Raw genomic sequence first — 18,008 nt, 5'->3', positions numbered from 1 at the left:
TTCTTCAAGATTTCATTATCAATAGTCGACAATATTAAGGAGTACTGGGAATTGAGTACTTCGGAGTTCAATTTCTCACCAAATTGATAAGGAAATCATCAGAGCACGAGGTTGATAGACATTACTGTAACTCGGAAGTATATGGTCCAGACAGCTTGAACTTTATGCAAGATTCCAACCAGAGACCGAAATACATAATACGAACAATGCCCTATTGGAGAACGGAAGCTAAAGTTTGTCAGAGTTTAAGGGAGCGCAACTTGCAACCAAGCCACAAGAAAAGTAACCTTATTTGGGCACGAATCTTAGACATCTAATCTGATCAGATCTGTCAGCTAACTGTAAGTTACAGTACTGCACCAAGATCAGAACATATTCAGCAAACAAGGTTAGCACAAACAGTGTCGTCAACATTCAGAATCTAAACAAAAGAAAATCATAGAGTTACGATACAAAAAGTACATATATTTTACGTTTGAGATTATAACAACCACATCCAGGACTACAATGTAAACAAGATGTAACCGATTCCATCAGACCAACTTCATTCAGCCTTCTATAAAGACGGAGGGGGCACTTTGACCACTATTATTACTGTAGTATGGCAGCATGTTCATTAACCAGGAAAGATGGGGCGCATACAACAAAAACATCCAGGAATACAACATAAATAATATCTAATTGATTTCATTTATCCACATTTTGCCTTTCTATAAATATGTAGTGGGTACTATGGCCAATATTATTACTGTAGAGTGATAGTATGTTATTCACTTCACCAGGAAAGATGGGCTGCAAACAGCTGCGTGGTTATTTACAAAGGGCTTTCCAATTTTATCTACAGAAGCTCCCACTCAGATTCAGATGTGTCATGAGTTGATGATTTCTTTAAGTCCCCAGTAAGCACAGACGGACTGGAACACTCTGTCCTTGGATTACTAGTATCTCCCTGCCAAGTTGCAAGCTGCTCATTTTCTTGCTTCTTTGCTAACCTCATTCTTGAAGCCAAAGCATCGCGGAATTTTTTCTAAAAGTGAATTTATTATAAATATCAGTATATCGGTACTAGGGTGGCCGGGAGATAAGGGAGACAGAGAGAGAGGTGCACCTTATAAGATCTTTGCCTGCCTGTGTGGTGAGGGACAAATGGAAGTTCTTTAACATCCACAACAATACAACTTTCTTCTAGCTTGGCCTTCTGAAACTCTTCAGTAGTTTTCAACTCCTGCTCAACAATATCGTCACCCTTGTCTGACTCTGAATGGGTATCATCTGTTACTTCTGCAATAACTTCAGTTTATTAGTTAATATAATCATCTTGAGCTAAGAACTCCAAATGTGATAACAAGTAACACACAGAAGCACACAGATTTAGTGACACAAGGCCGACAAAAGGTACAAATCCTACATGAAAAACAAAAAACACAAGAACAGGTACTACTGATTCAATTTTATAATGAAAAGTAATACAAAGACACAAAACATACTCGTACTGACTGCTTAACCTAATTTTCATGGGCAGGAATTAGGCAAGAAAGAAGGAAATTGAAGAAAGACCTATTTTAAGATTCTACTCAGCCTAAATGAAATGGATCTATCATCTAAGGCAGAAAAGAGTTTCACATAGAGCAACAATATTTCATACATGGTGCCCTCTTCACTCCTCTTCATAAAGTTCTAAGATGGTACATTACTACCTTCTACCCCAAGCATAGAACTCATTTCTAATGATGAGGGTCAAGGTGAGTGGACCACTGTAGCTAAGCCAAATTGACCAAAACTATAGGGAAGCCTCTAGAGCTCTCTCATGGTGAAAATGTCGACATCTCAATTAAACTTCTGAAAAATTAGTTAAATTACTGAGCTCGAGCCTTTAACCTTGTTCTCGTGTAATTACACCATAAATAATCCAGCTGCAGTGAAAAATCAAGGCAAACTTTGCATGTGTGCGAATATTTTAGCATTTTTTTTTCTTTCCCTAATTTTCTAATGGCTAATGACAATCAATTTACTATTTCCATTGATTTGTCACATAACGCAGAACCAAGGCATATCCTTTTTAGTGCCTGGTCAGTACTTTTCTGTAAGGGAAACAATTTGCAGGGATGCCTTTGATGGGTCACATTATACGTGCACAAACATGTCTAGCACATGACATACCAAAATAAAGCTATAATCAGGGAAGGATCTTATGGGTCAGCCCGGAATAAAAAAATGTAATACCAAGGTCCACAGTTATAGATCCTACAAGTAATCTGCATGCTATATATATGTGTCTCTGTTTCTCTCTTTTCCCATTTTGTTTTACTCTTTTGTTTTAGAGTAGTTTAGTGGACATGTTTACCCAACGAATCACTTCAAATTTTCAGTGGCCAGTGTTGGATAACTCTCCATTGACTAATGTATAAACTCAGAAACAGAAATCTGCAGTAAGGGACTTTGAAAATCACCATGCATGCCCATTCACATTCATCTCTCGCTTTCCTTCAACAATTTCGATTTTTTTTTTTTTTTTGATACACAGTTCAACTTTAATTACTTTAAGAAGTTAACACCAATTACAACTTTTCTTTTTACAATTACTTCCATTTAAAAAAACAGAAGAGTACCCTGAAATACCTTTTATATCCTTGAAGCACAATGTGTACTTTTTTTTAAAAAAAGAAAAGAAAACACAATATATCACGTAATCACAATGTATACGAAATTAGTTATTCTAGTATATTCGGTAATTTGTGAAGTTCGGATGAAATTTTACAAATTTCAAATCTCAAACCTATTTAAGCGCAGATATCTCAAATTGGATAAAACTTCTCTAAAATGGGATCAAATTCCCTAAATCACCAAATTCATAACTGATTATGGGTTATTAGATGATGATACGTAGTGAAAAGCAGTTTTTTTAACTGAAAACATGAAAATTATTAAATATGTTACAAACACGAACTAGTATTAGTTAGGGATGACCCCCATTATTAGTTGCAATTAGAGAAGACAGTCCCCCACCCACACACACACACCCACCCCCAACCACCCACCCACCCACCCACCCAACACAGTTGCAAGATACAATACAATGGCTACGATATGAAGTTTTTCTTTTCATTGAAAAGGCATTACCGTTGGATCCAGCAAAGGGCGAGGGAGTGGCTATTCCTATTTGTACAAATTTACAGCCCACCCTCATCTGAATTCCTGCTTCCCCCCACACAAATTACAAACACATCTGACAATTCTTGGGACGGGAAGGGAAGATGGATTTGGAAAGATGATTGACTTTTGCCTTCAAATGATCCTTAAAGTTTAAAATGCTTTCAATTTTCAGAATATCATTCAGTTTTCATTAATTGATAACATGACAAAACCTTATAGTGGTAATAACAGCAGACACATAACATACGAAAAATAAATTAAAAAAAAAAGAAAAATATGCAACATAGAAACAAGAAAGAAAGAGATATAGAGAGCTAGTCAGGAAATTGGGTATAGGTACACATACGCAAATTTTTTAAGTTTAGAGGAAATAACAAACATTTTTTTTGTTTTTCCTCCATAAAAACTGAAATTTAACATCTGTCTCAAATTTCAGACTGACTTTTACAATTTTGACCTCTTTTATTAGTCCCAACTAAAGAAGCCAACTACCAACAAAAAAAAAAACTACGTACTAAATTAGTTACCAAAAGAGTAGTGGATTAATCAAAATAACTAAAATTCATCCGAAATTTACAAAATTCCAATTAAAAGTGAGATGAATTTCCGGAGAGACCAAAACAATGTGGAAAACATCAACTCAAAAACGGAAAAAATGTATGTTGATTACAACTAATTTCAATATAGCTTTAATAATTTAAAATGCATCTCTAATAATTTTGAATAGCATGTTTAAGCTTGATGTAATTCAAATTGTGAAATTGTGAAAGGACAAATGGTTTTTTTTTTTATAAGACAATTGTATTATTTGATTGCAGTACATCTTGGAGCAATACACACGGACCCTTGTCTCATGAGTGGCCTCGATTGACACACACACGTACAGCCTGCGCACATTAGATTTTTGTATTATTTATTTGTGAAAGAAATTGGCAGTTACAAATAAAGGGGTAAAAAGGAGAAATAAAAAGTTTTAAAAACAATTAATACACCCAAAAAGTGACGTGTTGCTAAAATTAGAGTAGAATCAAAAATAATATTGGTCTTTCTCTAAACAAAAAACACACTAAAGAAAGTGTCTAGAACCCAATTTCTAGATTACTTGTACTCATAACTTCCTAAACCATTTACCTTCACAAAAGTGCTCATGCCCATTCCATGAAGATCCCATCCGAGAACACGTATCAAAGGTTGCTAAGGGGTCCAAACCTGCCAAAGCAGAAGTCAAATCAGACAAAATAAAAAATCAGACACAAAATGAGGAAGAAACACAAAACGAATGTACAATAGCAGTGATTGTCACCATTGGCTTCAGTTGGAATGCCACTAAAGGTAGTTAGTCCACTTTCGACTATTTTCCTCTCACGTGATGCAACTGGAAGAACCGAGCAAGAGGACTGGAAAGCACTCGAACTATCAGCAGCATGGCCACTTTCAACCATTCTGTTACTACACAAGGGCCTAGTTTTTTCAGGGGAGTTGCATATTGTAAAATCAATTGAAGAGGTCATCTTCACCAGTTTATCACATGGTTTAGCATTATCCTCCTTACGGACACAGCCAAATGATGACGCTTGACATGTCCCTTCCCCTGCAGGGTCAACTATCTCTGATACCGCAGTCAGTGACAGGTTTGCTTTTAAGGGGCCTTTGTCAATTGGTACAGTTGAATTTCTACACACCTCATCATTACAATTTTGTTCCAAAAACAATCTCGAACCTGCAGCCACAACAGGATCGACAGAAAGGGAAGGAAGCAACTGACTTGTGCTGTGAACTCTGCTACGCAGTGATGCTTGGCTCGAACTTTTCCCCGAAATAATTACCTCTGACATATCAACAGGAAGAAGTCTCGTTTATAGGATATTTTTTAGTACCTGCATTGGACCTTTTACAAACATCTGCCTCATCTTTTTGCTTTTCACATAAACCTTTTACTGCAGGAACATGTATCTCTGAACCATCGTCGTACGGTGAATTATCCTTTTCAAGACCTTCAGTAGATAGCTTTTGCTTATGACAAGTCCCAAAAGCAGCATTTTGTTCAGTACCTTCAATCTCTTTAGGATCTAATGAAGATGGAGGCAGCAAATCTTGCATGACTTCAGCATAAACTTTTTCACACTTGAGCCAACCGTCTGTACCTGACTTTTCGACATATTTTGCAGTTTCCTGTACAAAAACAAATTCGTCTTGGTAAGGTTATTCCAACAAATTTTTCATACCATCTGAAGCATCTTGCAGACTTTTTTTTTTTTTGCTTTATATGGGTTTCTACTCTTGGCTCAACGGTTGTGTCACTTTTAAACTGTCTAGAAATTTCCAGTTTGGAATCTTCTTTTGGGCTTTGCCAATGTAAAAATGTTCAAATGAGCTGATTTTATGTGTTGATGATCAAGTTGTTTGGTAGAACATATCCACAAAAAATTATGTCTTAATCAGCTTCCAAGATTAAAATCCTACAAACACCGTCCCCGTGCCCATCCACTATCAGAATGTTGTGTAGTGTAACGTCAAACTGGATTGAACACAGAAAAAAAAAAATATTTGGATCAGCAAAGTTATGTTGCCTGATGTGATTAGTGCCCATATACACTTCCTGACCAACTAACAACAGGTCGGCCTATCTTTTAGATGTGTTCCAAATGCTGAGTCTATACTGATGCTATCTCAGCTGTTTATAGCAGTAAAACAACTAGAGCCAAAAAAATACAAAAAATATAGTGCTGAAATTTTAACGACTGCTAAATATTGAATACCTCGATATATACCTAGATAATACGGGTCAGCATTCAGATTTTGGTGATGCATAACTGTCAGCTACATGAATTACAACTTTCTTTTTTGGTTTTTTTAATATGTAAAATGTGAATTCTTCCCAGAACTGGAAGATCATTCTGAGATCCTTGACCATATTCGAGTGTTCAATGTGGCTATTGTCACTTCGGCCAACACACAAGATGATACTTTACCACCGTGGAGCAACTTTTTGCAAAACGATGAGGGGAAATTCAGTAAAATTATTTTCCCAGGGATTCTTAGAAAAAAACGAAGTAACTAGAAGGATTTCTTATAATTTCACTCTTTTACAAGGATCGTATAAATAGCAAGTTGGTTGGGTGCATTCAGACAGAAAATCAGACATAGATGTTATGGATTTTTCTTTTACTTTATTTATTTTATTGCGTTTCGACTTAAATCTGGGAATCCATCCTTCTTCCATAAAGAGCGAATGAAACCAAAGTTTCAGGTTCGGTTTTGAATTAGAGGCATTCCAATTTGAAATGATAGTCAAACTTCATTGGATGAGATATTCCATGACAAATACAAGAGCAATATAAGAAAAAGCTAAAACTATGAAAACTAAAACAAGAGACTATCACCATGCATTCTTTGAGAAAGGAATCCCATCTCAACATAAGGTCCCCGAATGATGTATCTATCCACTCCTCCCAAAACTTGACCATAGAAAGAGGAATCACTTGTGCCATAGAAGTTAAGCACATTTTATCAAAGTGTCTCTTGTAGTCTTGTTCGTCTCCCGACACAAAGCCCACATGCTAGCAAAGGGTAAGATGCTCTACATCCATTAGAGAATTAGAACTCAACAGATCTTTCACTAACAAGGAACCCAATTGTCTTTGCGATTCAATTTTTTTTTTTTATTTTAGGCAAAAGACTATGAAGCGATTTCACTAAAGAGTATTTGGAGGCACCAGACAAAGGGCTCTTTCCTCTCTTATTACATCTTGTCACTTCCAGAGGTAGTTAGAGCCCATTCAATCCAATTGATCTTGGGGACAACCATTTCACTTTGTTATGATTTAGGGCAACCATTTCTCCTTGGCCCTCTTGCAAATCCCTCTTTCATTAAGTTTCGGATGTCAGCCAATTTGGATACACCAACATAATATAATTTTGCAAAAACAAAAAGAGTGCAATGAATGCTACCAACTTGATAATTAAGGCCAAATCCATCCCTTAATATAGAAAAGAGAGTGCTAGTTTTTGTTTCTGTTTTTGGTTTGCAGTTCATTGCATTCTAAAATGGTCGGTCTAAAGAATCATGCTCTTTCTGCCTTTTCGACATGCTATTTGTTGATACAAAATCATCTTTTGTTTACATTTCAAATCAACCCCCCTCCCTCAAGCAGATCCCCAAGAATCTTTGAAAATTTGTGACACCCTAATATGACATCGAAACTTTTCCTTTTTTCTTGTTATTTTTCCTCCTTATTCCACAATTGGAACTCCAAGGCACGTCATTAAAAAAAATTACTATTCTTTTTCTCTCTTTTCACAAGAAACATCAAAACTACGATTGACTTCCTCATTGAGAATAACATTGTTGAAATTAAATCTGAATATTTATTGTAACAAGCACAAAGGCTTACGCATATCAACCAAGAGCTGTAACTGGATCAATTTGGAGAATATGCACATACAAGAATGAGGAGAGTGAGTGCAAGTCTGTTTATTACACATTCTTTTCAAGGCAAATACATGTATGACTGCAGTGTTAGCAAATGCACAATAATCTAAGTTGTAAAATAATGATGATGCTGTAATGCTCACAAAGATAACCAGAAGACTGGCGTTAGGTAAGAAATACCTGGCAGACAGCATCCTCCACCTATCCAGACACATAGCTTCAAATTTTTTGGTATACATTCCCCACCCAAGATATACCTTTGACTTTTAAATCCATAATAAATAGAGCAAAACTTCAAGTATGATTCTCAATTTCCACTTTAGGGACAACAAGGATGCCGTTTTTAAACCGTATTCCAAGAAACTGTAAATGGAATTATTAAGTATGACAGTCAAGACTCAGAAGAACAGTTTTATGAAGTATAGTGTTTATTAAAGAAGAAGATATATATTGATAGATACTAAGAGGATTAACATAAGATTAATAAATAGCTGTTATAACTTATAACAACTGCACTTGAGAATTAGATACAAGATGAAGCCCCAACCCTGACTACCAAAACAGTATCACATAATAAATGACCATAAATGTACAAATCAAAAGCCTAGGCAGAGTAAGGTAACTTCGAGCAACATAAGTACACATTCACAAAGTCTCGTTAATAGAGAAAAAAAATGCTATACCATCATGTAAAACTCCACTGCATGGTTCCCTTCCACTATGCAACTAGATTAAGTAGGTCTCATAAACAAACGGGGCTGCGTTGAATTGCAGATGATACCTTTTAAACTTTTTAATTAAAGAACTGAGAAACCAAGATTTCACATATTAACCCAAAACAAATCTTCCAAAGAAAATTCATTTTCTGAGAGGATCACCCTGGGCTCCAACAGACTACCTATATAACCAAATGAGGTTAAATGAAACTACTTCTAAGCTGTATTTGGTACTGCCAAAACTATAAGCTGTATTCTGATATAATGTGCATATAATGAGTCACTGGTGGATGACCCCATAAAATAGGTTTATATTAGTATCATTTCCATGTAATTCAAATTTAGAATAATTTCCATGTAATTCAAACTTTTATCCTAAATGCAGATTCCCTGAGCGGATTTAGCCCAGAATAAGTTTCCAATACAAGTCTGCAACTATGAAACTCGTGAATAGTCGTGATCAAACCTTCAACCTATCAAAATGCAAGATACAGACTTGAACTAGGTAGTATTAGAAACCATCATCAGATCCTCTTAGAACTCTGACAAGGAAGAACTGTATAATTAATAGTAAAAAAAAAAAAACACCACTTGACTGTAACTCTCAACTAAAAGCATTTTGGTTTGGTGATAAACTATATGCACTTTTACCAAGCATGCAATTCATCATTCTATCCTACTTTTGTTTATACCAACTCAACCCCCAAATCAGCAATTCATCGGAAGGACGGACAATTCTCTTCCTTAAATTCTAATTTTATGTTCCCTTTTGCTGACCTCCTACTATGGAAATATACAAATTCAATGAAAACTTCCTATCAACTAATTTGAGCTGAAACAAAAAGCACAATTCCATAAACACTATAACACAAAAAATAAAACATGATCAAGCAAAATAACAAAAACCCACCTCACAATCAACATAAAGAATCAAACTTTATAATTCACAGTTCAAAACACACTCAAAAACAGTAATTGTAAACACAAGCCAATAAACTTACATGTTATGAAAAGCAAATACCAAACAAGATAAAAACAGGTGGAGATTATGAGAGAAGTGGGTTTAAAGGGATAAAAACATAGCTGGAGTTTAAGAGATTATTTTATTGAATGAAGTAGTAGTAGTGTATAAGGTACTATGCGGCTGTAGCTAAGTAAAACCCAAAGTTAATAGTTTCCTTGTCCACACTCCACAGTTTCCACATACATCTGATGAAGTAGTTGACTTCATTTTGTTTAGGAAAATAACAGAATTAGAGGTCGTCTGTGTTGTTATGCCCCCTTGCACTAACTCGCCATTTTCTTTGTGTCGGAATTTCGGTAATATCAGTTTCCAGATTCGATTTTCGTATAATTTTGAGAAATTTACTTCCTTGCGCTAAACAACTTGTTATTTTGGTTTTAATTATATATAACATCTGTAACATTTTGCAAGATAACATGATATGTGGTTTTCAAAAGGGAGCCAAACCAGAGAATCTAGAGATGCAGAAAAAGATAAAACTAAGCAAAGTCGATAAAAATTTTGGGTGATGATACGAAAAATATGGGGATTGGGTTCATTTCATCCCGACATTATATACTGATTTTGTTACACCATTTGCTTTCTTGTTATAGGTCTGTTGTCCACTTGTGCATACGATACATGCTCATCAAACATTATATATGCAAACGTTTTGGTTTAGAGTTGCAGAATGTGCAGAGCGCTATGAACGGGAAAGTGCAGAACTATGTTGTAAATGTTGCTTCGATTCATACAAAATACACGAGCACACTCAATAGAGGAATACACAAAGTTCGAAACCACAACTTTAAAGAAAACATTAAGCTCTGTAATTGGACATCAAGTCCCATCTCTGCGCACTGTTCAGAATCTTGATTCTAGTTCCACTCCTACACTTACCTGTACATTGTATATTCTCCTCTTTTTTTTTTTGGTAATCAGTATATGTACTTGCATGTCTAATAATTAATACCAACCGACAGTATGAAAGTAAAAACATTTAAAGTACAGTAACATAAGGAGATGCAATTTAGATACTCTTCTCTTTATTTTCATTCTCTGTACATACATTGTAACCGATATATACATTTCAAACTAAAAGCTGACTTGTGGACTACATTCTACAGGAATCAATACGGCTACCAACTTGTGCAGCAAAATACATTTGCTCAAATGAAGTGCAACATACTTGGTCGAGTCTTTTGTAAGCCACTCCCCTGCTCAAGGCAAATCCACACCTACTCATGTCTCATTCGCCTCCAGCTTGCTATCTAGACCGTCAACAGCACACCGACCATTTTTGTGTTTTACTGCCAGCTCCAATTTCTGCACTCTTAATCACATTAATCCCTCAAAACAAGATTCCATGGTAAGAACCCACTTTTCACACTTAAATTTCAATAGAAACAGCAAGCCCGATGAGTAAACCCACAATCAGAGGAGTACCACGATCACGTGAGCACAATGTCTGAATCTCTTAACTAGCACGCCCAAAGCAACTGCCCCATAAATCCAACTAACCCTTCACCTTCGCTCTACTGCAAATTATGCATATATGTGTGCCAAATTGATCAGCCCTTGGATTATCAATCATTTCCTCACCCAAATAATTGCCTAAACCATAATGGAAGCTTGCCCATTTCCACATTAATCATTATGGAAGCACAACTATGACGACACGATCCAAATGCCCAAAACATCTCCATGAAAATACTAGGCAGCACCCAAAGAAAGCCAAGTCAGCACCGACTCGCTATTCAATCTGATAACCCAGATGACCCATATCTACTTATCTAGGAAATTTATTCTAACTCGGGCATTATCAAACAGTAAGCATTTATAACACACGCCATTATGCCTTACTGGCCAACTATTTCTTAAAGTTGCATAAGATCACTCTCACAAAGTTACATAAACCTTTTCAACAGACAAAGGACAACATTCAATTGACTGCAAATGAAGTTATTGACAATCATATAGATAACATCAAGAGGCACGCTCATGAAAATCTAGGCCCCCAAGCTATACGGTTCAACTTCCCCCTTCACCTAAGGAGGTCGGGGGCAGGAAGGGAAGGGGAACTTTTTAAGGATTTACAGATAAAGCAAAATGGGAAGAGAACATATGAAAAACACTATTTAAAGGATGTTGTAATTCAGGGCATAACCTTTTCGCATTGACTTCAATTCACATTCACATTTTGAAGTTTCATCATAAATCAACAAAATACTTGAAGAGTCCTAGTCCTTAAAACAACCACGTCCAAAGAGAACATGCTCGTTCTCAATCTTTTCTTTACACTTTTTACTACTAAAAAGAACATCATGTTTGGACATCATAAGAAAGGAAATAGCCCCAATGACATAATAAACTACACCACAGAAAGAACAACAAACATTTGCCAATCATAAGACAAGGAATCTCCAGTATAAAAAGTCTATCAAGGAAACAAAAATCAAAATTGAACAAATGCAGGAAGTCGCAAAGTACCAGGATTTCAGTTCTCAAATAAAGAATATAAATTATAGACTGCAGGCAATAAAATCTCATTGACAAATTAAACTTCATGTATCCATAAATAAAATAACTTCATGAAAGAACAGAATCCAATTACAGAACCATTTTTTTTACTGTTATTCATAACAAGATTTATTTCCTTTCGTATTAGGTCAGACCACCAATATACCAGTAAAGTGTACATTTTATGAACCTCATGCCAAATATTCGGGCTGAACAGATGTTCACTACATTGTTAGGCTAATCTATAGATTTTCTTTATTTCAATTTTATTTTAATCAAAACCAAGCCCTAAATAATACATTTTATGTACCCGCCCAGCTAATACCAAAAATACCAGCTGAACAGATGTCCACTACACTCTTAGGCTAATCTATAGAATTTTTCTTCCAAACACTTTTCAACAAAAACAATACCCAAAACAAATTTGGACTGCAAACAAACTAAATCTGACGTCAAAACATACAAAACACTCACTTGCTACAGCTACAACTAGCCATGTGTTTACAGTCATAACTAACTGAAAATGGATATCCAGCATAAAAAGGCGCAATAGAATGTCACTGAAGACATCTTATTGCACTTGATAAAAGAAGTAAGTGCGACTAAAACAATGAAGCACACTCTGAGCACCACAATTCAGATACCAATTCTCACAAAAAGGAATGAAAAAAAATAACAAAAAACATGTGATTTCATTTCAGAACAAAAAACATGTGATTTCATTTCAGGCCATTGGTCCCTATTTGATTTTCAAGTGTTCAACGTTCCCTAGTGATCCTCAAAAGTTAGAAAGCCAGCCGGACGAACTCACGGGGGTTTATTACAAGCTTGGAGCTACACCGTAAACACAACAAGGGTACCTTGGCATTTTTTTCCTCAAAAAAATAAACTTTATAACTTATCTTAGGTATTTCCAGAGCACTTCTACTTCGGCTCCTATTCGGACTCCCTAACTAAATAACGTTGACTTGCATTGATATACAAATGGTTGTGTATTTCACTACGAATCAATATTGGTCAGTTAGGGCATCAGTTTAAGGAGTATGTTTTGTCATTTGTGAGAGCCTATACATTTGGAATTTCATAGCAAAGGGTCGGTCAAATTAATCACACAGAATACAACCCTGCATATACAAGATAGACTAGAATCTCAAACAATAGACAAATGCCTTTCCATAAGGTCCTCCACACACATCTTAGAAAAGATCAAGGTTCACTCAAGGGCATATAGAGATAAATACACAACATTGCACTCATGGGTCAATGGGTCATCCTGAACTTGTGCTTTAAATTTCATATCTACTAAATGAATGAAAAACACATGGCAAAGGTACACCTCGACACCCAAAAAAATTCACAGCATATTCCATGCAATTACTGCATTCACAGAAGTCAGACACCAAATAGATAATTGAGAGCACAAACACCAAATCTGGAAGAAAAGTCAGCAAAAATATATTGTCATCTTTAACAAAAATAATAATTGCATAAGCTCCAAGCAGAGAAACATCTAAATACTTAAAATTGTTGTCATCACTTAACTAATGGTCATTACATAAAGCCACATCTCTTGATAACGAAGAAAGCACAAAAGCGGCAACACTAACGCAAACCAAATCATCAAAGCAGAGACACAATATTGTCTGCATTCAGCATAACCATTTAAAGCATTTGCGCCCAAGAAGCTTGCATACACCTGAATCAAACACCCATCAACAACTGAATCCATCATTTCACAACAACAAAGACAAAAGAAAGTGTCAGGTCGAAAAAGAACATAAGCAAATGTGTGAACGGAAACAAAAAGCTCAAGCTTCCTTTTTCACCAACCGAGAACCAGAGCTGCTTTGAAAATAGTATTAAATGCCAAATAACGGCCGCGAGTTACAATGCAAAAAAGAAAAGAAAAAAAAAACAATTCTAGAAGAAGGCATATGCACAATGAATTTGACACAACAGAATTTAATAACAATATAAAATAATCAACGAACAGGAAATTTTATACAATCCTCATATCATTATAAATTTTTAACATCAACAGTACAAACGAATCCAAATTCTATAGAAATTAATACATAGAGACAAGTAACAATATAATAATTTGTAGATACGGTAGATTAGGGTTATAAAGTAAACATTAAGCACAGACAATAGATCTCCCTTACAAGTAACAAGTACCTAAAACAACATCGATCTCCTACATCCTCCTGGTACATAAACATACACAAAGCCATTTCCAGCTAACATGGACTTCATAGTGTCTCCTTTCCTTGCTATGCTATAATATATATTAAATTTCACAAGTACCCCATGTTGGGACCAATTGAGCAATGAAACTCATATGATAAACTGATAGCGAACCTACACAGAACCACACTCCAGAAAATTACTATAGAACACAACAGCATGGATTGATGTGCTACATTTGCATCACAGATGTAAGAAAACAATGAATGGCAATATTCTTCTGATTGTAATTAATGCAAGATATGGAACTGTGCCTAGCTATGGACAAAATTTAGGCAAAACAAACCTGACCCAACCAAAATCTTTGATTCACACAATACCTATATTTACTTCTGTTCTTGGGATAAGCCGTGAGTTTGCTTTTTATCCAATGACCAAGAATTAGAACATATTGACTAGGTTAGAGGAAACAACCTACCATCTTTAACGGAAAATATTAAATTGTTTCTCTACTATATAACAATAAGCTGTTTTCTAACCCCCAAGTCCCAACCAATATTTTCAAGAACCATAACATGAACAAAATAACATAACCTAAGTTCTCCATCTATCTTACCTTTCCTCAGTATTAACCAGTGAAAACTACCTTAAGGGGTATCATTCAAACCAACTTTAGAATGCTAAGCACAGAACAAGAACACTAAAACACATGAATCAAAAACAAAAGGAACTTTTACAGACTGAAAATGTGAACAAACAGAAGCAACTCTTTGAATATGAGAATTAGACAACTATACATGGACACACAAAATCAGTTTAATTAAAGACATGGTCCATTTGCTTGTGAAGAGACTGAGGTTGAACACAAAAATATTACTGAAAGACAAAGAGGACACAAAAGATGAAACAGACCAGACACTCAAATTAACAGATAAATGGACATAATAAATGCAATTATAAACAAATAATACCCAAAGGACAACAAAGATATCGACAATCATTAACTGTTGGGTATTTAATACAGAAAAGTGGCCACCCGCTGAAAGCTATAATCAAATCAAGTTTATCAATAGCCGCCTTAAAACTCAAAAAAACACTAAAGAAGGTCAAAACAGGCAGACAAACAAGAATACTGATATCTAAATGGAGATCGTTAACAAAGGAGAGACATAGTGAAGAATGTTTCAACTACTGCGCTGAAAGAAACCAGCCTCCATTTACCACAACAGTACACATGCACAACCTTGACAACAATAGCAATCATGCACCAAGGTGCATTTCAATCAATGTTTTTAAAAACAATATACTATGGGGCCGGGCCGGGCCGGGCATATCTCTATAAGGAAACAGGACAGTCTCATGACGCACTGTTGAAATTTAACACTAGATGCCATGTAAGTAGTTGTTGAGGTCCATTCTCATACCTCAATAACTGTGTTGGAAGTAACTGATACTTCGAATTCTTCAGTAATTTATATTAAATCCACCCATTTTTCAGAACTAAAATGTACTAATAAGAAACCCTTTTCATAGTTAAATATCGTTGGTTACTATTTGGAAGGGACTACCCAAGGAAACTCATACTAAATTTCTTTACTCCAATATTTAGAAGCATGATACGACGAAAAACGATTGGAATTCCAAACCATATCTATCAAGGTTTGAACAAAAAACCTATGCTGAAATAAAGTTTTTTTTTTTATTTTACAAAAGCATCAATTAATTGTTGAACTTTTAATCACTATTACTTCTAATTTAGGTGTAAAGTTATAATAAAAGTATAACTTAACAGTCATAACTACCAAATTGTAGAATTCTCTGCTGGTTATCAAATTACTAAGTCAAATTTTTGCACTGAATTGTCATAATAATCATATTGAAAGCAAGCAAAATATGACTCGAGCAGTAAAAAAAACAGTAAAAGCACAGAAGCATTTCAACAAATCATATAAAGGAAGCCAAACACTACAACCAATTTGCAGGAAAGCAGACAAACTAGGAACAAACCAAAAACAACAATGTCATTATAGATAAAAATCAAGACATCAACACATAACGAACTAATACTTCACCCACTTCACGCAAAAAATTGCAGGCAATGTAAGAGATAGAGGAAAGGACTGTTACCCTACCCTAGTAAAAAGGTGGAAGACTTGGGTACATAGCTCCAGGAGGAACTCTAGGTACCGGAGAAGACGCTGATGCTTGGTGAAGCTGCCCTGGGAATGCAGATGATGATAAGCCATAATGTCCAGTCTCTGGATAACCGCTAGATGGCAATCCTACCGAACCAGGAGGCAACCTGTAAAGCGAACCAAAACCACCATACGCAGAAGTAGGTCCACCATACGCACCCGAAGCTGGCCCACCTCCAAATCCACTATAAGGATTACCAAAACCAGCTCCATAACCACCACTATTACCCAACGAAGACGGAACCTGATTTCCACCCGTAGATAAACCAGTCCCACTACCAACATTCGACTGCAATGACGAAGTCAAATGATGGTGTCCAATTCCACCAGGAACTTGAGTAGTCCCATAACCACCATACCCACCCGGCATACCAATACCACCCGGCACACCAAACTGACTCACACCAGAGTTGCCCATACTCGCTCTCGCCTGCACTCCAACTCCATCACCTCCAACTTCACCCTGACCCGTACCCACTCCACCACCACCAACTTTCCTCTTCCCTTCGCTAGCCAACTTACAACTAACCTGATGTCCATCAATCGTCTTAACCTGATCAACCAAGGAAGCTCTAGCCGCCTCGGGTGTCTTATAAACAAACAAAGCAAACCCTTTACTTTTCCCAGTCTGTTTATCAAATCCCAACGGCCCTTCCTCAATTTCACCATACGATAAAAAATGCGCCAACAATCTATCCGCCGGCATATCAAACGGTACATTCCCAACATAAATCTTCCTCATCATAACATCCCCCCCACTATTACTATTCACACCCACAACGCCACCCGGCCCCGAACCAATACTACCGTTATTACTATTACTATTATTATTACCCGCGGCAGCTAATTGAGTAACAGTCATTCTACCATCAATTTTTTTACTAGGTTCTTTTAAAGCAAGTAAAGCAGCATCAATATGTTTAAAAGTAATAAAGCCGTAGCCTTTACTTTTACCAGTTGTTTTATCTAATATAACTACCGCTTCTTCAAGTTCCCCGTAAGTTGAAAATAATGTACGTAAGTTTTCAGTCGTTGTATCCCAACCTAATCCACGTATGAATAGTTTCCTTTGCGTTGGGTCACGGTCAGCTATTAAACGGACCGATTCAAGTACGTCTAGATGACGTGTCAGGGAATTTTGTACTATTTCGATTAATTGCTCTTGGGTTAATGGTTCGATTATTTTACGGGCATCTTCCAGGGTTAGACCGGTTATGGGTTCGGTGAGGGTTGTGCCGTTGTTGTTGTTGATGTCTTCTGTTTTACGTTTTTTTAGTGATGGGTCCATTTTGTGGTTTTTTGAGGATGAGGGATTTGAGATTGAAGAGAGGAGAGAGAAACCCTAATTTTGTTTGTGGGGATGGAGAATGAAGTGGTGTTGGGGTATCTATAGGGGTGCGTTTTTGTATCTAACGGTTGGGATTTTGTGGATCGGTTGTGGATTAAATAGGACAAGAGGCCCACGAAACTTGAGCTCAAGAGATTGTAGACAAATAAAAATGTGACACTACCATTGAGACTGGTCTATTGTTTCAATACGTACTCCAACAAAGTGAAAGAAAAAAACTAACAAAGACAACTATTAGGAGTGTGTTTGTTATGATGGAAACACTATGGAAAAGAAAGAAAAATAAAAGTGGTTAACTTTTTCTATAGTTTTTACATAAAATTAGGTTTAAAACCTTAATTCCAGTCTTTATTAGCTTAAAACCCATTGACTTTATTAATTACACCTAAAGCCCATCTGATTTTTTGAAATGTGAAATAAAGGTTCCAACTTCGGTAAATTTCGAGTTTAAGTA

At 36.0% G+C, this 18,008-nt stretch overlaps 2 protein-coding genes across 6 annotated transcripts; both read right to left on the bottom strand.

Annotated features, from left to right (window-relative positions):
• Positions 1–444: 444 nt before the first annotated feature.
• LOC147476930 (uncharacterized) lies at positions 445–9,877 on the bottom strand. 2 transcript variants are annotated; one of them, XM_086581772.1, is made up of 6 exons: positions 9,303–9,877; positions 7,766–7,948; positions 4,457–5,325; positions 4,285–4,362; positions 1,109–1,281; positions 445–1,027 (listed from the first exon to the last, which is right to left on the bottom strand). In XM_086581772.1, the coding sequence occupies exons 3-6, from the start codon at positions 4,986–4,988 to the stop codon at positions 839–841; spliced, it is 972 nt and encodes a 323-aa protein (XP_086437898.1). In that variant the 5' UTR covers positions 4,989–5,325; positions 7,766–7,948; positions 9,303–9,877; the 3' UTR covers positions 445–838. The 2 variants fall into 2 exon arrangements, with proteins under 2 accessions (XP_086437898.1, XP_086437899.1); XM_086581773.1 differs by having other exon boundaries at positions 9,509–9,736.
• Positions 9,878–10,328: 451 nt separating this feature from the next.
• On the bottom strand, positions 10,329–17,577 carry LOC147476929 (RNA-binding (RRM/RBD/RNP motifs) family protein). 4 transcript variants are annotated; one of them, XM_086581767.1, is made up of 2 exons: positions 16,144–17,577; positions 10,329–11,017 (listed from the first exon to the last, which is right to left on the bottom strand). In XM_086581767.1, exon 1 carries the CDS (start codon positions 17,492–17,494, stop codon positions 16,145–16,147), a length of 1,350 nt encoding a protein of 449 aa, XP_086437893.1. In that variant the 5' UTR covers positions 17,495–17,577; the 3' UTR covers positions 10,329–11,017; position 16,144. The 4 variants fall into 4 exon arrangements, with proteins under 4 accessions (XP_086437893.1, XP_086437892.1, XP_086437891.1 ...); XM_086581766.1 differs by lacking the exon at positions 10,329–11,017 and adding an exon at positions 13,258–13,543; XM_086581765.1 differs by lacking the exon at positions 10,329–11,017 and adding an exon at positions 13,258–13,520.
• Between the last annotated feature and the right edge of the window lie 431 nt (positions 17,578–18,008).

This window comes from Coptis chinensis, chromosome 9 (assembly GCF_015680905.1).
Source record: "Coptis chinensis isolate HL-2020 chromosome 9, ASM1568090v1, whole genome shotgun sequence".
In the NCBI taxonomy this organism is placed as follows: domain Eukaryota; kingdom Viridiplantae; phylum Streptophyta; class Magnoliopsida; order Ranunculales; family Ranunculaceae; genus Coptis; species Coptis chinensis.
This window is presented reverse-complemented; position numbering and strand designations above follow the sequence as displayed.